Source organism: Hydra vulgaris, chromosome 02 (assembly GCF_038396675.1).
Source record: "Hydra vulgaris chromosome 02, alternate assembly HydraT2T_AEP".
NCBI classification, from domain to species: Eukaryota; Metazoa; Cnidaria; class Hydrozoa; order Anthoathecata; family Hydridae; genus Hydra; species Hydra vulgaris.
This window is the reverse complement of record NC_088921.1, coordinates 23,718,791-23,745,244: the sequence shown is the minus strand read 5'-3', so window position 1 is coordinate 23,745,244 and position 26,454 is coordinate 23,718,791. Positions and strand designations below refer to the sequence as shown.

General features: G+C 25.1%; 1 protein-coding gene across 2 annotated transcripts in view; it reads left to right on the top strand.

Annotated features, from left to right (window-relative positions):
- LOC100198178 (uncharacterized) overlaps window positions 1-26,454 on the top strand; it is an 85,584-nt gene that overhangs the window by 21,231 nt on the left and 37,899 nt on the right. Inside the window, exons 1-5 of one of the 2 annotated variants that reach the window (XM_065790346.1) lie at window positions 7,046-7,160; window positions 8,178-8,509; window positions 18,022-18,049; window positions 20,884-21,009; window positions 22,857-22,936. In XM_065790346.1, the coding sequence (XP_065646418.1) occupies window positions 7,136-7,160; window positions 8,178-8,509; window positions 18,022-18,049; window positions 20,884-21,009; window positions 22,857-22,936 (591 nt within the window). In that variant the 5' untranslated portion in view covers window positions 7,046-7,135. Of the gene's footprint in view, window positions 1-7,045; window positions 7,161-8,177; window positions 8,510-18,021; window positions 18,050-20,883; window positions 21,010-22,856; window positions 22,937-26,454 lie in introns of those variants that run through there. The other variant, XM_065790345.1, reaches the window with a different exon arrangement.

The window sequence follows — 26,454 nt, the reverse complement described above, 5'->3', positions numbered from 1 at the left end:
TATCTTGTTATATAACTGGTATCTCTACCCATTTATTGCAACCTCATGATGTTACATTGTATGGACCTCTTTAATAGTATTAGAGAAAAATACTTGATCAATCGAAAACCTCTTGTGCCAAAAAAAGAACAGACAATTACAAAAAATAAATCTCCTTTGTTCTTTCTTTGCTTATATACATTACATTTTTTCAGATCAAAAGGTAATCAGCAACTTAATAGCTTAGTGGTTTTGAAAGAAATATGGGATTTACCCATTAGGTATAAGTATAATCTTCAATCCTTTGCCAGATGGTAGTTGTAATTTTAGTAAGCCAAGCAGTAATTAGTTTACTTAACTATTGTTTTATGTTGATTTCAAGGAAAAATCAGGCTCAAAAGGAATGTTTTTTCAATCATTTAGTCACTGCTTTAATATTTGCATTTTATATCTCATTTTCTCATAACAATCCCAGTTCCCCAAAATTCCTTTTTTTTTCTTTACACACTCTTTTCAAATTTTTTTCCAGAATTTGATACTCATTAATCTTGATAATCTTTATGAACAAACAACCTGATCTTGCATGGTATCCATGGTACCTTTTTTTTTTTTTCAACATTTTTACTTCCAACAAGGCTGCAAGCAAGATAATGATTAATAGATTACAAAACAAGACTTAAAAGATTGCAAATTATATAAATTAGGATAACAAGATGAAGGAAGCGAATTCCAAAAGACTGATGCTCATGGAAAATAACTAGATAAATAAGCGTTCTTGGGGCACTTAAGAACACACACAGTAAAAGAACGAGACTTGGCACAAGAAGATGGCACAAGAGATCCTAGCTCTTTAGAGCAGAGCCAATTATAGAAAAGAGAAGCAACATGATGACGATATGATAAAGGGCTATGTTTATAATGTGTTTTTGCACCTTGTCTAAAAGAGAGAAAGCATTACTGGAAGATCCACTCCAGATATGGCAACAGTATTCCATACAAAGAAGAATTTGAGATTTATTGATATGAAAGATAGAATCCTTAGTAAGAAAGTGGCGAGCACAATAAAAAGATGCAACCTTAGCAGATACTAATTTTGTAATCGATTTGATTTGATCCAAGAAAGATTGGGAGTAAGAGTTAATCCTAGAAGATGAAGGGTAAATGACTCATTGAGTACATTACCGCTCATAAATATAGAAAGATCTAGATTATTGTGATAACAATAAGCTGAAAAAATTTGAGTTTTATCTGAGTTAAAGTTAACCTTCCACTAAGAGCCCCATGCTGTAGCAAAAGTGAGATCCTTTTTAAGCTCCAATACCCCTTCCAAGCAATCAGAGAGTGTCGGCTTCTTATCAAGACAAGAATAAATAGTAGTGTCATCAGCGAGCAATGCTACCTTAGGTGTGAGTGTTTCTGGAAGATTAAGTGTTTGTTAATTAAAGACTTGCTTATGATAGTTAGAAGACAAATGGGATGGTAGTTAGACAGTTCAGATTGCTCTCCAGAGTTTTTCGAAAATAGGGATAACAGATGCCACTTTCCAACAGGCTGGCAAACAAGACTCTGAAAAGCATGCATGAAATAGTTTTGAAAGTATAGACAACAGGACTGGAGAACACTTCGCAAGGCTATAACAGGTATGTTGTCCGGACCACAAGCTGTAGAAGAGTCTAAGCAGGAAATCACATTAGATACAATAATGTCACAAATCTACCTGATCATCTTGTCAGGGTTTTCAAAAATTCAGGGTTTTCAATTTTTTTGTTAAATTTTTATTTGCAATTTTTTAATAATAAGTTTAAAAGTCCTGACTTGAGTCCAAATAGGTTTCAGTAAAAGAAGAGAAAAATAATTTTTTTTTTTGTCATATTAAAAGTCTTTTATTATGACAAAAAATTTGTTAAGATAAGTTATATTAAGCTTGTTGTCAGGGCTTCATTATAAAAAATAAAATATCAATTAATGTACAATAGGCCGGGTGAATAAAAAAAAAGCAATTGCTTTTACTCAGCATTTTTGAAGTAATTGTTCAGCTTTACATGAATAAAAATTTTAGCTAACTCTCTAAAATTTTTATTCATGTAAAGCTAAGCAATTTACTCCCAAAACACTAAGTAATTGTTCAGCTTTACGTGAATAAAAAGTTCTAAAGTTTCCTTTTCATGAAAACTAGTGGAGTAGATATTTATTAATTTGTTAAAGAATTATTTTGTTTATTGCAAAAAAAACATTTTTTAAGGTATTTTTTTAGTGCATATTTTTATTAGATTTAAGTTTTTAACTTTTTATTTATAATAGACAGGAATGTATTTTTAAAATATTGATTTTTTAAACTAACAATAAGCATTTTGCTAAAAAAGTTGAAAATTATTAATTTAATTTTAATGACAAAAATCAATATTTTATATTGTATTAACTTTTTATATACTTATTTTTATATATTTATATGTAAATATATATTTATACATCTATCTTCTAAACATTTAATTTTTAGTAATTATGTCTGATGATTATTTATTTTATTTTGTCTGTTAGATTAGTTTAAACATTAAGTTTTCAAAGTTAAAAAATGTATATACATTAGGACAGTGCTAATCTAAATTAGCAGGAATAATGATATCAGTAAATGGATTTAATTATGAGGGGCATATCACTGATGATCTTATACTGTAATGACTATATGTGAGGACTCCGCTAAAAATTTTGCGACTCAGACTCCATGACTCCACAGCCCTGGTGTAAACCATCCCACCACCTTTTTATAATTCTCTCTATATAAAATGATTAGACGGATGGTATTTTTAATTTACCGAATACCATCCTGTTACTTTTTTTTTCCACTTCAAGCACTATATTTATATATATCTTATACTGCTGATTTAGGTGAGCAGTGTGACATCATACTGAAATAGCCTGCTGCCGGGGGCTTTTGTACATACATCGACTGACAAATAGCCTGACTTGCAGCAGAGTGCTGCTAAGTCGACTGAGGGTTTGGGATGGGGAAGCAGTCTTTTCATTAATTTTTCATTTTTTTGTTTTTTTCGTCTTTTTCTAAAAGAGCTGTATCGATTTAGATAAGCAAAAAAAGTGAGCAAATGCTAACATAAATAATCTACAGTAGATATATATGTATATATATATATATATATATATATATATATATATATATATATATATATATATATATATATATATATATATATATACAGGGCAGCCAGAAATAATTTTTATACCGCGTTTTTGCCGTACTGGGAATTTTTATTGTTGTTGTTCTAGAAAATGTTGGGAATTTCCTAGAAAAGGTCCTAAAAAACTCAAAAAACACTTTAAAAAAAAAAAAAGATCGTTGACTTTTGGGAATTTTAAGCCCATTGAAAATTTCGGATATATATATATATATATATATATATATATATATATACATATACATATACATATATATATATATATACATATATATATATATATATATATATATATATATATATATACATATATATATATATATATATATATATATATATATATATATATATATATATATATATATATATATATATATATATGTATATGTATTCTTGGATATTCTCGGCAACAACTTCTAGACATTGTTAAACATTACAAACCATCCCAACCAAAAAACAGCCAACAAATTAACACAAATAATACCATAACACTTCCGTGGGTTCCTAAATTAAGCCTTTTTATTAGACGTGAGTTTCAAAAAGTTGGCATAAAAACAGTTTTTTGTTTTGGAAGATCTTTATTGAACAAAATAAATTAAGCTACAACGAAACAGTTACCCGGTTGTTTGCAAACTTGAATGTACATGTGACGCTTTTCATATGGGTGAAACCAGTAAAAAGATAAAAACACGTATAGCTGAACACCAAAAAAACGTGACTATAGCAAACTGGAAAGCGCCTGGAATTGTCAAACATGCACGACATTGCAAAGTTATAATTAATTGGAATAATCCTAAAACACTTTCATTTATCCCAAATAATTATACTAGAAAGATCAGGGAGGCAATTGAAATAGACAGATTGCAATGTTGTTACCCAAAAAATAAAATTCTAAACTGAGACAATGGCAACCTAGTGATGACTCACCATTGGAAACCATTTTTTGTTTTTATTTAATTTTAATTTAAATAAACTTTTATAATATTACACAGGAATGGCATCATTATTATAAGCAACAAATTTTAGTTTGAAAATGGCTCCAGCTATATGAGCTGAAGTAACATTTAAAATTAAAAATTTTTTATAAGTTTAATAAATAGTATGTTACCATAATGATGTTTTTTCAATTTTATATACGTATATATGTGTATGTTTATATATATATATATATATATATATATATATATATATATATATATATATATATATATATATATATATATATATATATATATATATATGTATGTACATATATATATATATATATATATATATATATATATATATATATATATATATATATATATATATATATATATATATATATATATTAGGGTGGTGGTAAAAACAACTTTTTTTGAAAATGTCAGCTGACAACCCCTAAATGTGTTTTATATAATAAAATAATACTGGATTTAAAAATTTTTTGAATAAAAAATATTTTTACGGGTGCCACAAGGCCCTTATACATCAAACAGGTCCCTAATAATATAAAAAAAAAAGTTTTTCAAAAGTATGTCATGTTGGGTCTCAAATGATGCAAAAATATATAAAAATTTCAAAAATATGAATCATTTTATAATTAAATTTTTATTCTAGATTTTAGTAAACAAAAAGTTACGTTTTTTAACTAAAAATGAAAAATAGGGAATTTAACAAGATTTTTTTATTATAATTTTTTTTATCTATGTTTTTTTATAAAATGAATATTATTTTTGAAATTTGTATATGATTTTGCTTCGTTTGAGACCCAACATGACATACTTTTGAAAAACTTTTTTTTATATATTATTAGGGACCTGTTTGATGTATTATGGCCTTGTGGCACCCGTAAAAATATTTTTTATTCAAAAAATTTTTAAATATAGTATTATTTTATTATATAAAACACATTTAGGGGTTGTCAGCTGACATTTTCAAAATTTCAAAGTTGTTTTTAGCACCACCCTAATATATATGTATATATATATATATGTATATATATAAATATATATATATAAGTATATATATATATATGTATATGTATATATATAAATACATATATATATATTTTATAAATGTATATATATATATATATATATATATATATATATATATATATATATATATATATATATAAATATATATATATAAGTATATATATATATATATGTATATGTATATATATAAATACATATATATATATATATATGTATATATATATATGTATATGTATATATATTATATATATATATATATATATATATATATATATATATATATATATATATATATATATATATATATATATACATATACATTTATAAATGCAGCAATAGGCCCACACGGATAATGTCACAAAAAAATAGGAAGGCTTCAGTACATACAACAACTATCAAATAGCCTGACCCAAAACGGAGTGCTGCTATATCGACTGAGGGTTTGACATTTGGTAGCAATCTTTTTTTTCATTATTCTTTGTTTTTTTCTTCTTTTTCTGAAATATTAAAGCACACTTTTAAATGTTTAGAGTGCAAAAATAATATTAGAAAATTGCGATTTAACCTTTAAATTGAGTATTGTATAGCATATATATATATATATATATATATATATATATATATATATATATATATATATATATATATATATATATATATATATATATATATATATATATATGTAAAGTTTTTTGAAAAAATATTTAATTGTTTTTTATTTTAATATATATTATTCAATATTTTGCTGATCTATTGTGATCAGTGTCATCAAATATAAAAAAAATCGTTACAAAGAAAATCGTTATGATAAAAACAAACCTTTCAAAAGATAATGTCAAAAAGAGCATGAAAAAATACAAAATAATATTAAATGTTGATGTCAGATAATAAAAAATTGCCCCCAAGGTTTTATTGTGGCGTTATCACCATTCCTATTAAGAACATTTTCGCTACTTCCTAACGCTTGTCAAACTTTAACTTTGTTTATGTCCAGGTTTCTCAAATTTTCCGAATATGATTTTCTAGAGCTACTGATATGGTTTTCGGGTTTAACCAGTCAAAGGTTTTTTATTATTTTTCTGGTGCTCAATACATCTTAATATAGTTTTCTTTTTGGTTTCATTAATGTATATAGAGTTGCACAAACATTTTATTTGATAGATGCCTGGGTTTGTATTTGGAGGAAGTTTCGTTTTATTGTTACATAATATATTGTTTAAATTTGGAGTTGATGTAAATATAACTTTTATGTTTTTTAAATTCTTTTCTAAGTTTGGGACAAGCATATATATTTATAGGGCATTTCCATTTCTGTGCGTGATTTTTTATTTTTCTTTGTTTTAGCAATTAAAACCTGCTCCTTAAAGCAATATGCTTGCTACTATGATTTTCTTAAAAAAAATTTATAGCAAAAATATTTTTATCATGTTTTAGGTTACCTGAATAAGTTAAATATATATGTTTTGATCATTTTATTTTTTTTGCATAATAATATTGCTACAGTTTGAAAATAAACAACAGTTTTCAAAATGCTATACTTTAGCTAGAAATAATTGATGACTGCCATTTCTCATCAAAAATATATTAAATATGAGTCATAGAAGTATAATATTTCACTTAAAATACTCACAAGCAATTTATTTTGTTAAAAATATCTACATTAAATTAACAAATTTGCTAATCTGTACGTGACTTCCGTGTGTGATCATTCATGAACTGCATTTAAACGATTGGTGTGACTCCATGATACATAGTGCAATCCTGTAACTTTCTTAGAAGCTTATCTAATGTTTAAAAAATTTTTTTAAAAAGTATATATAACGCTGAAACTTATATTTTCCTAGAAATTAAAGTTTATTTATCTAGTAACTAAAATTTGAGTTTTTCTGTTCTGTGCGTGATTCAGCTTCAAACTTTATTTATTCTTTGTTAACATTACTAATGTAAACCATATTTTTACAAAATATTTATATAGGTTAGAATTAAATGAGAGCAAATTGGAGATCGCCAGGTTTGTTATTATGAAGATAATAGACAAAACATATACGAGTTTCCGTGCATGATTTTTTGGAAATGCTATATATATATATATATATATATATATATATATATATATATATATATATATATATATATATATATATATATATAAATATATAGTTCTATAGTTTGTTGCATTTGGCAAGCACGGAAAGAAAAAAATGATTCCTACGCCAACACATACGTCACTTTTAATTACTTTTGATTTTCGTCCAACATTTGCGTGTTGGACGAAAGTCAAAACCATTAATTTAATTACAAATTAATCGTTTTTTAAAAAAATCACAAAATCGCAAATTTAATTGACCAGAATGTTTTTAAAAACATTCTGAATGTTTTTAACAATAATAAACAATGTTTTTATTTTTATTATTTTTAATAAAATGTTTTTATTTTTAATTTTTTTAATAAAATGTTTTTATTTTTATTATTATTACTGTAAATCATGCGCAGAGTGTTGCTACATTGACTTTCTTATAGCCTGACTCGGTAGGGAGTACTGCTACATCGACTAACAAATAGCCTGATTCGCAAAGGAGTGCTTCTATATCGACTGACAAATAGCCTGACTCGCAGCAGAGTGCTGCTACATCTACTATCTTTTAGCCTGACCCGCAAGGGAGTGCTGCTACATCGACTAAGGGTTTGGTTGGGGCAGGAAGTCCATCAATTGATAAAAAAAAATTCCGGTCTTGCATTTTAATTTTTACTTTTTGTCAACAAAATATGGAAAAAACTTTCTGACAACATATAAGAGTTCTATATATATATATATATATATATATATATATATATATATATATATATATATATATATATATATATATATATGTATGTATATAGATATGTATATATGTATATAGATATATATATATACATATATATAAATATATATATACATAAATAGATAGATAGATAGATATAGATAGATATTTATATATGTAGATGTTATTAACAGTGCATATAACTATATAGTTTTTTCATATAGAGTTACCAAGTGGTTTCCCGATTATTAAAACACACCCTGTAGATATACGCCAACCTGAAAGAAAAATTATTGATTTTAACTGTGTGGTTTCTGGTAAACAACCACTGCAAGTAGTATGGTTTCACAACAGGATCCCAATTACTTGCAACAATAACCATCATGTATGTACATACAATTCATTGGAAAGTAGTGATTTATTTATATCAAACTTGAGCCTTCGCAATGTATCAAACTCTCACACTGGATTTTACCAATGCGTTGCTTTTAACGAATATGGACAAGCGGTATCCTATCAAGCTATGTTTACTGTGGCTCCCAAAAGAATCAGGAAAGTAAGTTAATTATTTTTTAAATTTAATTAAATCAAATAAGAGATTAAGATCAATTTAAACAAAACAAACAAATGTCATCAAATGAGTGCAAATCTAAAAGACAAAAAAAAATGTATGAGTGCAAATCAAAAAGATCCTAAGGCCGCTTTTTGAAAAAAATTAAGACCACAGGGACCACATTTAAAGCTTTTAGTCATTTTAATAATAATTTTTAAGCCTATACATGACACAAGAATATAGTATAACCATAACTTTATTTGTGTTATTTTTGTTAGGGCCTTAATCTCATGTATTTAGAAAAAAAAAAATTTAAAAAAACTATATTTTTGTTAATAAAATTTCAAACAAAAAATTAAGTTAAAGATTTATTTTAAAGTCAAGTAAAAGTTGTGAAAGTTGATTCCTTGTGTGAAAATTACAAAATAACAAATAATCATGTGGAATAAGATCAAATAAAAGTCAGAACATAGAAATGTTACAAATGATAGATAAACCTATGGTCGGCCTTGTAATGAATAAAAAATGTGGTGTGTGATGTCATTAAATTTTATATTTGCATTTCCTATTTAACAACATTTACTTTTTAAAACTACTGCAATTCACACCAAAATTACCTTCAAAAACATTTAAGTTGAGAATTAACTAAAAAAGTTATGCAATTTTGTTATGTAGAAATGATATGAGATATTTATTTTGCTTGTGATTATTTAAAATATAAAATAGTTCATTTTTTCTTTCAAAGAGACTCCCAAAAGCCAAGACAAATATTTATTTTGTAAATAAACATTAGAAAAGTTCTTAGTTAATTAAAATAACAAAAACAAATTATTTATTGAGATATTATATTTATTGAGATATATATAACAAAAAACATTTGTTTTTTATGTTTTTGGTTGAGAGGTTAGAATTAACTTCACGAATCTGCATAGTTTTTTCAGTTGTAAAAATATCTGGTTCGAATAATAAACATACTTACAGGCGTGGTCAGGAACGGCGTGTTATTTATATGTCCATTATATGTCAACACAAATAATAGTTTGTTCTGATGATTTGACCACAGCTAATAACATTTCATAAATGCACTGTTTAAAATATATTTTTGATTATACCTTACTTTTATCTATTAATGTTTTTATATTAGCAAATAACTCTTATATAAAGTAACAATTTACTGATAATGATTTTTGTGTTAAGTATCAAATAAAGTATATAATTTTTAAAATTTACAGTATATAAATTAAATAAGTAAGCATTTTTTATAAAAAACGGTACTAAAAAAATTAATTTTGTTTTTATAAATGACGACTTTCTTGGACAAAGATAGTCTCTTCAGCAGGGATGCAGAGTCCCAAAAAGGGCTCTGGATTTGAAAGTCAAAAAAAGATTTTTTCTACCCAGTTTTTGGTATCCAGGTGCTCTAAAAATATAAATAAGCTTATGGACTACTTTTGGGATAAAATTAAGAATTTTAGGTTAAAGAAACAATCAATTTTTATACTTTTGGAGCCTTTGTATAATAACAGCAAGAACTCCAGGACTTTGGGCTAAACAACAAGTTCCAAGTCATTTAATCTTGTGAGTTTTTTCAACATTGCAGATCATACTAATATTTTTAGAGAATTTTCCTGGATACTAGAGACCAAGAAAGTATAATATTATAAATATTAATAGAGATATAAAGCTGGAGTATTTTCGGGACTCTACATCACTGCTCTTCAATGAACTTTTTTCAAGTATCATTAAAATTTATCCACTTCAAGAGATAAAAAAATAATTTGTTGATAAAAATTTACATATGTTTTTGAAATTCACCACAGTTAAATATTTTTCACAATCTGTAATGTTTTTATATTAATGAAAAACGCTTAAATGAAATAAGAAAACAATGCTAATGGTTTTTTATACTAAGTGTTAATGAATATTATATAAATTTTTTTTTTATTCATATAATTTTTTATGGTTTATGTTAATCTTTAAAAATTATATATACAAATAAAAAAAAAAACAATGTATAAGTGTATGTTTGAACAAAGCATGAAATGGTTTTAAAAAGAGGTAATTTATTATCTATTTTAATTGCGTAATTATTTAATAGTATGTATTTTCATAGAAACTTACTATTTCTTAATTAGTAAAAAAAAAAAAAGACATGATTTAAATTATTTTTAATAATAATTAGAAAATATTATTTGCATGGTCATATATTATTGGCCAAATATGGGGTGCGATCCTATGCCTACCTGACCTTACTGCACTTATATAGATTGGGTTTTCCCTTTTTATAAAAAAACGTTTACACTATATAAAGCTTTTAGTTCAACTGTAGACTTTTGACGGAATAAAAATATTTTTTTGACTTTTGACGGAATAAAAATTAAATAAAGATTACAACTTTCATACTTATTTTTATTTCAATTAAAATATTTTGTTTTCATTTACTGTGAAATCAAATGAATCAGTGTTTTTAAAAGGGCTGATTTGCTCAAAACCCGTTTTTTGAGAAAACTAAAAAAAACTCTTTATATCTTCTTATTTTAAACATACAGAATTTGTGTAATATTTTTTTAAAATATGTATGCAAGAGTAACATCTTAGTACACTTTGATATTTGTTATAACATTCCGTTTGTTAATAATTAAAATACGAAATTTCGAAAAATTGGGCATTTAAAAAAAAAAAATAATATTTTTATTTTATTTTTTATACTTCACCTCCCCAAAGCCGAGAAGGCCACTACAGATGAGGAGGCTACTTGTGGTTATCACCCTCTCTCAACTCTATAACTCCGAAACACGAACCTTGACGAACAAGGCCGCTGCGCGGAGAAACAAGTTGAATTTAGGAAGGAAAACAAATTAAAACTCTTTAAGAACTACAACTATGCACTTTAAAACAATGTTTAAACATGACAGTAATAAATATAATATATATATATATATATATATATATATATATATATATATATATATATATATATATATATATATATATATATATATATATATGAATTAATATCTAAAATAGCTATCAGTAAGCATTAAGTTTTGGCATATTAGTCTAGTTCTTCCTCAAAGTCACTTTCAGAGAGATTCTCACATTTATTAGTTGGCCAGGAGTACAGCTCGTTATAAAACTCGTTGAATTCTTCAAGAATAAATTCTTTTAATTTGTTAAGGTCTTCCACCTTGGCTTTTTTCAGTGTAACTTTGCCATTTGGATAAGCTAAACTATCCACTTGTGGTACAGTACCCTTGTGTTTGGACATAAAAAAGTATGACAGACCAAACCATTAATATTGGTGAATGGCTTTTTTTATCATGCTCATATACAAAATGAAACAAATTACTAATAGAAAAATAAACCTTCTTTTCTTATGGGGTATTTTTACTTTTGGTTTGTGAAGAAATGCAAGATTTTTTGTAATATTTCGGGCTCCAAGTTTTAAAATTCAAAAATTCAGTTGCATCTACTATTTCTTCCATTGTAAACTTTTATGATCTGGAGCCGCGAATAATAAGCTCAGTGAGTTGATGCATGTGATAAAGATGGTCATATGTTTTTAAAACACTTGAAATTATACCTAAGTCCCTATTGCAAGGGAGAAAACTATACCCTATCATTGGGAAGAACTGTTCCACTTTATCAAACCTACCACTGTCAGTTAAGTATAAACAAAAATGTGATAGGGTTTAATTTTTCTTTTGTCTACTACAGTTGTCACTAAACAAATGTAATTTATTATACTTTGGTGGAACTGAGACCAAATAATCATTTAAAAAAGTTGCAACTTCATTAGGTCTTTTTTTTCCTTGACCTTCATTGTATATATATATACATGACTTTTTTTATCTTTGATGTTATGTATAGAAAAAACATTGGTGATATTTTTTATAATATTAGTAGAATTTCATGTAAACATAAGTTTAAAATGATTTAAATAAATTACATATAAATGTATATATACTAGCAGAAAGCAACCTGTAATACAGGTTATGGTCGGTCTGTTACATAATTAATTTATAGTGGCTGTTTTCCACAATTTAAAGTTGTGAAACCTTAACTAATACCCTTTTAGAAAAATGCCTTCAAGTTGAAAAAATATCAACTAAATTCTTGTAATATTTTTTATAACATAAACTTTAATTAGTTGTTAAGATTAATATGAACTTAACTTATATTATACAGGAGTTATTAATTTTTTGGTATCCCCTTGATTAGTTTTTCTTTAAAAAAGAAAATCTTAAAAACTATAAATGCACACAAAATAAATAAATTTATTAAAAATAACTAAGTTTATTATAAATAACTAAGCAATTGAGTACAAATACGTTTCAAACAAAAAAAATTTAATTTACAATCAAACATGTGTGTAACAAATTTAAAAAAATATGTAAACTTAGATCTTTTATATTGCATTAATGCATCATATGACAAACCTAAAATAAAAATTGTAGCAGATAAGTAGACATAAAAGAAAAGAAAAAAACAAACAAAGTGGAAAACAATTTACCTGCTTTTGGTAACCTGTTGTCATACTTCAGTTGAACAATTAAAAAACAATTAAAATTTTAATTAAAAAAGACCAAAGCAAATCAAATATACAACATAATATATTATAAAAAAAAAAAATTAAAAAAAAAAAAATCACCGAAGAAAAAGTGGCAACAAAAAAGTTATAAATATCTTCACTGATATAAGACATTTACAACCTTTTGGTTGCTGTTTTTTCTTTGGTATCTCCCAACACCCCGGTATGGATGAGCCCTCCATTTGAAGGAGGGCTTATCCATACCGCCATTACTACATTAATTATTGAAGGACCTCTCAGAGAGAGGCCCTGGGTGTTGGGAGCAATAATTTCTGTAGTGCTCAAATGTTAACAAATCTAGAATTACAAAAGTTCTCAAATGTTAACGAATCTAAAATGACAAATAAAAGAATATAATTAAAGTTATAAATATTTGCAAATTTTTTTAGTCAAAATATAAAGCATAACCTCACCATTTTCAAAGGTAACAGAAGATGATACTAAAGATATTTAAAAAAAAAAAAGAGAGTAAATTAAAAAGGGTTAAACATGAAAAATTTTATTTTAATAAAAATATGAGTAAAATGCAAAAAGTTAAAAAATGTCATATTTATTAAATAATTCTTTCACTTATTGCACATATTTGTCCATACAAAATATATAAAATATGAAACACAACCCTATCAGTTCTGCTTCTACCAGACACTAAAGATAAAAAAATATACCTCAAAATAATCGATAAAATAATATTTACATATAAATAAATATATAATTATAATTTTTTTACCTATTCCCCTCATTTTCTCCATAAAGTTGCCTAAAGTAAGAAAAAAGATAACTGAAGCTAAAACTAACTAAAAATAAACTAAACCAAAACTATAAACTAAAATAAACTTTAAATCATAATATCTGTACCTCAGAAGACAAAGGTCGGTTGCCCAGTTTTTTGTGAATATGAGTTATATTTGAGACCTTTTTAGTTTTTTCAGTATCTACACAGATACTGTGTGTAAAGACTGTTGTCCTATAACAATGTGAAACAAAATTAGGTCAATATAAAAGGTCTGGTGTCCCCACAATGTTCAAAGGAAAAACGTCTGTTGTCCAGAAATGACTTTTCACTTTTTTTATTTAACTTTTTATTTTTATTTTTGTCAAAAAAAATATTTCATGTGCCTTAAGACAAATTAAGTAAAACACGAAAAAAATTACATAAATTTAACCATCAAGATTAAGCCAATAAAGACTAATTATTTTACTATTTCCTCTCTCCTAAACAATTTCTAAAATGTGACAACCGACTTTTGACTTCTGAGGTACAGATATAAATGCTTCATTTATTTAACTATACTAATCATATAATTTATACTTAGTTTTTGTTCTGCTCTAACAGTCTACAACCTTATCAATAAACTATAATTATTTTCTACAACTCAGTGTAATTATACATAGATATATTTTTTAAGTAATTGAAAAATTTTTAAAATTATAATATATAAGATTTTAAAAACCTGAAAGTTTAAACCTATTTCAAAGAAAACAGTAATATTAAAAAGTATTTTTATTCCTTTTTTAAAAGTAAAAATGCTTTTTACCTTACTTTCTCCAATAATACTGTCGTCATCTAAACAGAAAACCAAACAAATATTCAAGTGGATTCTTTCTTAAATCTTCTTTAATTACTTCATTACTAAAACTAACAGCACACAAACAAAACTGCATTTGTTTTTGGCATTACATTATTACAAATTACTTACGATTAGCATATTCAATTAATTAAATTATGATTAGCAGTTTTAATCAATGCTAAAATTCAATATTATATTTTTTGTATGTGTCTAACTCATTACGCAACTAATTAGTTTATTTACTAATATGTGCAGTAAACACATCTGGACATAAGAGCCAACTTGTCTCAACTCCATTTTTTGTGAATGAGTTAAGTACAAATTTGATATTTATGTTGCATATTCCGTCTGGGCCTTCTAATAGTTATTCATTATGGTTTAACAGGAAACCACAATCTTAAATCCATTTTATGAGCCAAAAAATCTTAAAATAGTTTTTTTACTTTACTATTACATTTATACTTACAAAATACTATCACATTTTGCTACCAAAAATGTTTTAAATTGGCATTTAAGGGTTATGTAATGCTCATAGTTTTTAACGTGACATAATTTCATGTTTGCAAACCAAGCTGACCGGACCTGGGTCTTGTTAAGTCTGCTCAACACTGGCCATTTCTATATTATTTGTATGGTCTCTTTATTTCAATAATTTTTAGTAAACGGTAATTTGCTATAATAATTTGCTACCATTTCCTAAAAATTCCTTTTGTTATTCAAAATTTAATTTTCTTAAATATTTTGACACTAATAAAGAGGTCCCTCCCCTCTTTTTGCTTTAATGATGGCCAGGTGAGTAGAGTTATTTTTATTTAGAGAAATCAAGTTTTTGATGAAGACCTTTTACCAAAATAATAAAATGTAAAACAATGATTTACATAGATAAGAATTTTTTATTTTTTTCCTCAAAAGTGTTGCAAATGCAGACTAAGCTTATTAATTAGTTAGATTTAATAAAACCTGTAATAACTAATTAATTAGTGTTAATTAATTAGTTAAACATTTAATAAAACTTAAGTAACTCGATATTTGACAAATGCGCAAAACTACAATATTCTCCATGTTTTTAAAGGTTTTTAGTTTGTTTTTAGTTATGACCTCCCGTTTAAAAAGATCCCCTAAGATGTGTACAACAAATTATTAGGCATAAAATAGAGAAAGGTAAAAAAAAAGTTGAACTAATTGCATATATTTATATCTTTATAACTAAAAAAAATTTACAATAAAAGGAAATCAGGTTTTTTTTTATAAATCGTATAAATGCATCATATCGTAAATCTAAAATAAAAAAGTAATGAAATTATGATATCATAATTACAAAAAAAAAATACATCACATAAAAATTGAAAATTGATTTACCTATTTATAGTAACCTATTTTGATATTGCAGTTAATATAAACATTTATAGAAAGTGTAACTATAAAATCTGTTTTAAAGTACAAAAGAATTAACAATACTAAAAAAAATTATATCTAGCATTTTGTCAATTATTAATTTCAACTCGCCTAAGCCTATCTCTTTCATTTCTGTGACGATTAACTTGCCTATTAACATTTCCATTTTTTTAAACTAATATCTGCTTCTATCCTAATATCATCCATTTAATAAACTTCACTTTTAATAGAAAGTAAAAAGTTTAAGTAAAAAATCTTTAAAGAATCTTGAAGATTGTGATCTTTTCTATATAATTGATCTTTTCTATATAATTTTTCTACTCTAAATAGTTCACACAAATAATTTTTAATAATAAGACACTGTCATTTAAAATAAATTATACAATAATCTTATGATTTTAAAAAAAAAAACATCAGCTAGGAGATGTTTAAACAAAAAATTAACTTGTAAATTTTTTTATTTAGATTTAAAAAAATTAATTTAAATAAATAAATCAGCAAATAATTCTAATAATAAACATACTGCTAATACAGAAAAATTAAAAAAAAACGTTGTAAACCCTTTTTTGCAAACTTAAATATTATTTCTTTAAAAAAAATTTTACAAAAAAAAATTCACAAAACTTTACATTATTTTGTTCTTCTATACCACATAAATACATCACCTGATAAATCTAAAATAAAAATGTAACGAATGAGTAAATAAATAAGAAAAAGATTGCATCGAAAAATGAAAATCATGTACCTTATAGAGAAAAGCTGTTGTGATTTACCAGAGTAGTTGTTGTTAAATATTATTATTTCATGTTAGCATTTAGAAAATAATTTATGCTGGTAAATCATGATTCCAAAATGTTTATAGCAAAATCAGAGAGTATACTAAAGTATACTCTCTGATTTTAATTGTTTAAATATTTTTGTGGTTCATTCTTGAAATTGCTTAAATGGAATGATTTTTTTTGAAAGTTGCGCACCGAAGTCCTGCACCAAGCTAAATGTTAAAAAGCAACAGGTATTCAAAATTGCAATGTGCTAAAAGATTTGGGATAAAAAACATACAGGAGTAGAAAGGTAATACCAAACAGTTAATGCAATGTAAAAAATGTGTAGATGGCATGCCATAATTGAAGCTTAAAAATTATGTATATATGTATGTGTGCCGCACTTAGAAAATACATTAAGAGGGTATAAGAATGTATGAATGTAAGGTAAATTTATAGAATGTGAAGAGATGTGTATAATTTAAATGCATGCCATAGAAAGATTTTTATGCACAAAAAAAATAAATGGTTACAAAGCAAATATACAAGCAATGGATTTAAAAGTAAAACAATGAAAAGTTAAAAGGTGCTAGAATTTGAACCACAGCCATTCTGTGTATGAAAAAAACACCTTATTCAAATAAGCTAATTGTGTGTATACTGATGAAACAAATAAATTTAATTATATAATTAAAAGGGTAAAAATTAATGTAGAAAGTAAAGCCTATGAGGTATATATATATGCATATATTAACAAACCAACATATGAGTGTATATAAACATATAAGTATGCATTACATAGACGTATTCACATAGGGACATAATATACTTGTTACCTTAAAACAATACAAATATATTTTACAAACAGATAGCAATTTATATTTACCTTACCCAATTTTGTTGCTGAAAATGAAAACCACCCTAAAAAAACAAAAATAAAAACAGTACACAAATTATTTAAATTATTAATTAGTTTTAATTTTTTTTTTCCATTTAAATTTGTTAATTTTCTATTTTGATTTTTGAACAAATTATTGAAACGCTTAATATAATAAAACTTGCAAACAACCGTGACCAAGTTGTTTTAAATTTACTTAGACTTGATATTTAATCATTCATGAATATATTTTTTAGTGATTTCTTAGTTGTAAGGTTTATAAATGTGTTTTGGAACTTAAGTTTTATGACTTTTTTATTTAGACAACACTTAATCATAAGTTAAAGCCTGGTATGTATTTTTATTGCTTAATTCATACCTTTACAATTTGTATGTATTACAATCATATACATTTAAGTATACTTTGTTTAATTACACTTATATTATTAGCATAGACGTTTAAATATACTTTGTTAATTATACTTATATTAAAAGCATATTACAATCATAGACATGCATTTTATTTATTTTTACTCTGGTATGCTTAAAACATGGGGGGAAGGTGGTAAAAGGTGGTGTAAATTTTCTTAAATCTTATTTCAATGTATAACTGGTCTATAATCAAAATTTCGTAAATCTAAATTATTACTTTTTATAGGACATCCACAAAACAATTTAATTCTAGTGTGGCTTCCTGTCAAATACATATTTTTTAACAGCTGTTTCATCATAATTTCAATAAAATTATATACATTCCTTAAAAATCTTTTTAAGGTTTCAATAGAGTAACAGTAGCAGATTTACAAAATAAACTTATTGATCAAATAAAATTAAGTTTTAAAATTTGAGGTTAAAACAGAGTCCTTAAAACAGAGTTTTAAAGACTCTGTTTTAACCTAAAATTTTAAAACTTAATTTTATTTGATCAATAAGTTTATTTTGTAAATCTGCTACTGTTACTCTATTGAAACTGGTCATTCAAGAGATACTCATAGCCTCATGTGATCGTATTGATTGACTAGGATGATGTTTTATGAATGACAAAAACCAATTAGTTCCTGTAGACTTCCATTCCTTTCATTTTTGTGGATACTTTTATACAATTTCTCTCTGGACATTTAAAAGCTAAATATCTTGTAGACAATTCTTAGACAATGGAACATTCCTGAGCGTTTATAGCAATATTCAGCTTCCATAAACAGAGAAAAAACTTGGCTTCTTAAAATTAGTTGTTACATCAACAATTATTCAATCAATATTCTGATGTTTAGTCTTTTTGATTTGGTTTTATGAATTATTTCATAAAGAATTAATCTACGAGGGAATTATGGTGTTGCAATCATTAATGATTGTGCAAATAAAAATTTCCAAAACTTTATTTTTTTGTCCATAGGGAATTGTTATTTAGCAATCATTACATAAACATCGAAGGAGAATTTGAAGGTGTATTGAAAAATCAAGGGAATTGTTTCAAACTCATTTATAGATTACAAATACTTACATTTCCAAATGTCCACAGGTAACCTTTTGAATTAATAAGAAACACAAAATACTGAAAAGAATTCTCTTAAACAAAAGCACTTCTTCTTTTTTTATAAAAAAAAAAAAAAGTTTTTAATTTCCTTTTGCTTATAATAGTCTATTATAATTATTAAATATATAATAATTATCTATAATAATATTAATTATATATGGAGAGATTATATATGGACTTATTATATATGGAGATTATATATGGACTAATTATATATGGAGAGATTATATATGGACTTATATTTTACAAAAAAAACTTCTATTATAATCTATGATAGAGAGTTCAATATTTTACGTAATGAATTAGTTAGCCTACGATTAGAAAAAAACTTCTTTAATAAAAATTGCCAAACTAAATTTTACATTCAACATTTTACTATTTTACATTTCTTCAAAACTAAATTTAAAATTTTAAAATCATATTTAATTTGAGTCTTAAATTAAAAAATTTTTTTTGAAACAATTCGCTTCTTTAAAAAATTCTTAGTAACAAATAAGTAGCCTCTTTGTCTGCAGTGACCTTCTTGATCTTGAGGAGGTGAATTAACAAAAAAAGTTGCAGTTAAATGCTTTTTTTACGACCTAATTTTTTATGAATAAACGTCACATAAATGAAGTTAGAAGATAATTTTTAAATATTCCAAAAAAAAAAGTTTTCGATTAACTGTAATGCGATGTTTAATTTTACAAAAAAGTGAACGCTTTCAAAACTTACAAAATAAGCAAGCTGCGTAATGTTTCTTAACAAGGCCTTTTTTTTTTTTGGCTGATCTAGTTCTATTGCTTAATCTCTAAATTTGTAAAAAAAATAAAAAAGTTGTAAAAAAATAAAAATAAAATAGTATTTTTGTTTAAAAACTTTTTAGATTTTATTTAAGAAGTATTTTATAAAAAACATTTAAACACTCGTACAATTTTCTTATGTTCTAATTAATAATAGAAAAGCAGAAAACAAACTTTGACACTGTGACTTTAAAAATATAGTGGTACCGGTGGGCGACCACGAGTGTACACCTCTGGTCTACTGACATATCAACTATAGACAACATTGTCTATATCAACTATCTACTATAGACAATGTTGTCTATGGTAGTCTGTTCTCTTCCTGTGTCTGAAGTCTTTCCTAATATTTTATCATTCTTTAAGTTCGTTTCTCTTCTTGTTTACGCTTTGTTTATTTTTAATTATCTCTTTATATTAGTTTGGTTTTTTCATCACATTTTTTAAATGTGCCAACTTATCAAAATATGCAAAAAAATGTGTCCAAGTTGTTAAAGAAAAGTTATGTGCATAGACATATAAAGACATGTAACTGCACGCCTTTTCTGAAAAGGCTTGGTACTGAAACTGAATGCTTTTTCAGTAAAGCGTTATCAACAATGTTTCATGTGCAGCTAAGTTCATGTTTATTGACAAATAAAAAAAAGCAGGAAAAAAAAATTTAACACATCTTCTAGAGTATATTTCAGAGTGTATTTTTTTTATATCTTTAATTTGTTTATAAAAACTTATTCAAGTTCATCCCCTGCTTTTATTTGTTTATAGTAGATTACAATGAATATCAGTCTGTTTGTGTTTCTTTATAATAATATTTTTTTATTTAAATTTTATTAATAACTTCTTAATGATTATTAAATTATTAAATCGTATAGCACATTGTAACGGCTATATAAATGATTCAGTGGCTCATGATGTTTACAGGATACACATCACTCTTAGAATTTGCTGTGAAGGTCATAAAACTCCTTATCCAAATTTGCAATGGTCTAATCCTTCTTGTAAGTAAAAGTTTTAAGACTTTTTTAATTTATTCCAAATAAACTAAGAGTTACACATATGTAAGAGCTAAGAGTTATATGTATATGTATATATATATATATATCTCTAGATATATATATATATATATATATATATATATATATATATATTTAAACAACTTTAAAAAGTATTCTACACAATAGAGTGCTCAATGTTCTTAAAAGAACAGAGCAATTACATATTATATATATAATATATAATTATAATTATATATATATATGTATATAATTATATATATTTATATAATATAATTAATATATAATTATATATAATTATATATATATATACATATATATATATATATATATATATATATATATATATGTATATATATATATATATATATATATATATATATATATATATATATATATATATGTATATACATATATATATATATATATACATATATATATATATACATATATATATATATATATATATATATATATATATATATATATATATATATATATATATATACACACATATATATATATACATATATATATATACACATATATATATATATATATATATGTATATATATATATATATATATATATATATATATATATATATATATATATATATATATTTGGACCTTGGCAAGAGTAAATGAGTGCAAGAGCAGAGAAAAACTCTCCTAAAAAGAACATGGTGAGCTATGCGAGCTGCGCCTCTAAATAGTCTTATGAGAACTTTTAGTTTTTGCACAAGCTATCTGTTTATTCATTATAAATAAATTCAAATAAATTGCTTATTAAATACAAAATTCTGTTTCATACTTGCTACAATTTTACAATATGTAATGTTAATGTTTTAAGAATATATAAATGACAATCATCATTTATTGCGCCATGAAAAAATTCTTTAGATAATCGCTGTTTTCAGGTTTTCACACAAGCTATCTATTTTTAGGTTTTCACACAAGCTATCCATTTTTAGTTTTTCACACAAACTATCCATTTACTTATTAACAGCATTACTTAATTGATAAAAAATTTGACAAAGAGCTATAAATGTTTTTACTGCTTATAAAAAATGTTTTATATTTTCTTATTGTAATAGAATTCAGACATTTTAAGAAAATATTACAATTAAAAATTCCACAATAAAAGTGAATAATATATTAAAGTAATTAATATTTAAAATATATAATTTATTACATAAAATAAAAATTATTATGCAATAGCTTAGAGTGCAATAACTTTATAGTTTATTAGTTAAATAATTTTATATTTTATCAATTTAAATTAGATTGTAATAATTTTATATTTATCACTCAGCCCAATCTAATCAAAAGCATTTGCATTCAATCAGGGCACTATTTAAATTTTTTTTGCGACTGTGTCTTTTAAAAAAGCATTATAATTAATTATGCAATTAATTTTTTTTATAAAAGTGACTTGGTGTTTTTCATTTCATCAAGAGAAAAATTATATTTTTGCGAGAGCCGTAAATTGTACCCATAAACCATTTAGGGGAGTGATAGAGAGAGCAAGAGCTAATGCTCTTGCTTCCCGCCGAGGCCTGTATATATATATATACATGTATATATATATACATGTATATATATATATACATGTATATATATATATACATGTATAGATATATATATTTGTTTAGATATATTCATGTATATATATATACATGTATATATATATATATATATATATATATATATATTATATATATATATATATATATATATATATATATATATATATATATATATATATATATATATATATATATATATATGCATACATACATGTATTATTTAATAATCAGTTTTTAATTGCAGTTGGGAATAATACAGTGAAGAGTTTGGTACTTGGTATATTTCCTATATTTGGTCATTATGGATGCTTCTTATTAGACAAAGTAAAAATGTTTATAAATTTATTTATTACCAAATGTTAATATATTTACAAAATAATTAATAATATAAAAAATTTTTGTGTTGTTTTTTTTAAGAGAGAGATTTCCAAAGCTTTATATATAGTGCTTTTGGTATAAATTTTGAAGGGCCTAAAGAGCATTTTGTTACAACTTTAGTTGGCAGGATTGAGACAACTGCATAGTTTATTGCTTTGTGTTTCGTGCATCTATGATAAAGTCAAGTTCTCTAATAATTTAAAACAGCATTGAACATTAAAAATTATATTTACCACAAAGTTGTTTCAATCTTTTTTTATCTATTTTTTTGGTCATTGAAGTAAATTTTCATCTGCTGAATCATACCTCCTGCAAAGTTTACCAGACCTTATGTAAGGACCTTATATTTAGCTGTTTCATCTTTAAATCTTGAAGGAATACCAAAGTGATAAGTTGTTTTCATAACTTAAATAAACCTTAGAAGTTGAGAGTTAATAAAAATTACCAAAGCAAGTTATTTATCAAGGTATTAACAAAAAACTTTTCAGCTATTTTTTAACTTTGTCATCTTTTTTCTATTTCTGAGCCTGATTCTGGCAGTTCTGATTATTATTATTATTATTAGTAGTAGTAGTAGTGGTAGTGGTAGTAGTAGTAGTAGTGGTAGTGGTAGTGGTAGTGGTAGTGGTAGTGGTAGTAGTAGTAGTAGTAATAATAATAATAATAATATTAATAATAAAACCAATAATTGATTTTTATTGATTAAATCGATTAAATTGTATTATTTTGTATTAATAGATATACTTTTTAAATTTATGGAACTGAAACATTTTTTAGCTTTAAACTAACCTGATAATGCAAACCTTTTAGTTCTAAATTATTAAAAGAAATTTTAATAAATAAAATTTCTTTTAATAAATTCATAGTCTTTAGAAGGTATGATTTTTAATGACGGTTAAACCAACAAAATTATAGTCAGAAAGGGTCTTTTCTGCCACAAGACGACAAGACTATTTTGCAGTAAAATTAGAAGTCAATTAAGTTACCAAAGTTTAGATAGTTCAAGCTTTCTCTGAGCATATTTCTAAGTAAAAAATAAAGTAACCTTACTGAAATTTACTGAATTAAATAATGATTTCCCTGGTTTTTGCAAACCTTAAAACTTACAACTTTACACGCTTATTTTTTTTTTTTTTTTGTGCTTTGTTCTCTTTCTAAATTTGTACTTTTTGACAAAGCCTTTTCAGGATTTACATTATCATCACACTTCATACCATTACCTTAAGACCAAGTAGGATTTCTTATGTGTTTTTTTTTTTTTTTAATGATGGTCGGCTGATGTCTTTAGTCTTTCTAATGAAAGTTGAGACTTCTGTGGAATCTACTAAATTCGAGCAGGCTTAAAAGCTTTTTTTTTTTTTTGTCACATCACTCAATCCTATGGTTTACTTCTCTATGCAGATATTGTTTCTAATTTTTTTTTTTTTAAAAAGAACAACTCAATTTTTAGAACAACTTCTTTAGGAACAAATTTTTTATCATTTTTATCATAAGAATTAATGCAAAAAAGCATTGTCTGAAGGTTAACTGAATATTGCTGTCTGAAGGTTATTGGTTAAAGGTCATTGTGTGAAAGTCGTTGTCTAAAGGTCTACTATTTTCAGATTACTAAATCTGTTTTTATCTCAGAATCTCTTATATATAAGATTGATTGCTACAACAAGTAGGACAATGTATCTCTTATGATAAGATTGATCTAGTTTACCTCTCTCAAGAGGTAAACTAGACCAATCTTATGTATAAGAGATGGTAGATCTCAAGATCTACCATCTCTTATCGTAAGAGATCTTGTTTAACTCTTGTTTACCTCTGAAGATACAACCTCTTAAGGTAACAAGATCAATCTTATGTATAAGCAGAAATATTTGCAAAGTACTTTTCCTTCAAATCATATTTTATTTTTGATAACTAGCAGTAAGCAACCCGTAATACAGGTTAGTAATAAATAAATAACAATTTAACTTGATATATTATCTGAAAAATATAAAATACGAAATCATCTATATATAGGGCTGCCATTATTCCGGTTTTTCCGCTGAAGAATGCTATAAAAGTTTTTATTAGCGCTCTCCTTGTGCACATTGTGCTCTCCTTCATAAAAATCGGGACAATGACAACCTTATCTATATAATATAACCTTTTTGGTTTTGCTTGCTTTTATTGGTCTTGGCATTTAGTAAAGACCATGTAACTAAAGATATTAGGTTCTTTTTAATAACAGCAAGCACTAGAGAAGGAAAGCCAAGTATAACTTTCCAATACCTAAAAAAAAATCATCTTAAACAATCATGTTAAACTACAAAAGCATTATTTTACATATTTATTATTGTGTTTTAGAATAGGTAAGTTTATTAATAAAGGGGAGCATTACTTTACATTTTTATTATTGTATTCATGAATTAGTGACTCGTAAAACATTTCTTAAACATGGTCATTATCAATTATGGTACCAAAAAATACATAAGAGTTTAGTAATAACATAGTGTTCCAATAATTCTCTTCTTTATTAATAAACTTTCTTTAAACAGAGAGGTGACAACACAAGAACTTGAACATCAGAATTAAATCACCTCTTATTCTTCTTTCTTCAAGTATTGTAAGACCTAACATAACTCTTTGCTGCTTGGCGGTGTGATGATTTGATGAAATAAACTTTCATGTATTATTCAATCGTCCTTCGTCGTCAAAGTATATTATGCGTGGTTATAATCAAAGACTTGCACAGCAAAAGTACTCAATTGCATGCCAAGAAAGAAATTCTTCACAAACCATGTTGTGTTGCAGCAGAAAACCCTGCCGCAAAAAGTAATTGACGCGACTTCCGTCAACATTTTCAAAAATCGACTAGATGAACATTTAAATTAGTTAAATTAGTTAAAATTTTTAAACGATAACAGGAAATAAACTCTCTCCACATATGTTTTCAGTATACTATTATGTTCTTAAAGTAAGGTGCTTGTGTCGCAGGTGTGCAAAAGTATCTTAAGACTGTTAGTATAAAGGTGCCTGATGCAGCATATCTTTGTTGGTAATTTAAACATAGTGAACATTCATGATTTTTCAAAAGTCTATAAATTTATTATGGATTGTTGTAAATATTTAAATTATTGACCACTAAAATAAACTAAACTAAACTTAAAAAAGCAAGTTAGGCAGCGTTTGTAGTCTTGTGTTACATACTCACCCAATCTTTAGTATTTTAATGACATCTATATTCTACTTTTTTCAAACCGTGTTGTATTTAAAACTACCTGACACATACAGAACTAAATGAGCACATGAAAGATGTTTACTTGTAACAGTATTATTTTTTCAAATTTTGTGTTTGTTAGCCTGATGTAAAAAAAGTAAAGATTATGTAAGTACATAATCTACATTATATTATTTAAATGTTAATACCAGAATCGGCAACCTGCTGCTCGCAAGCAGGTTGCCGACCCTGGTACAAACATTTGATGTTAAAA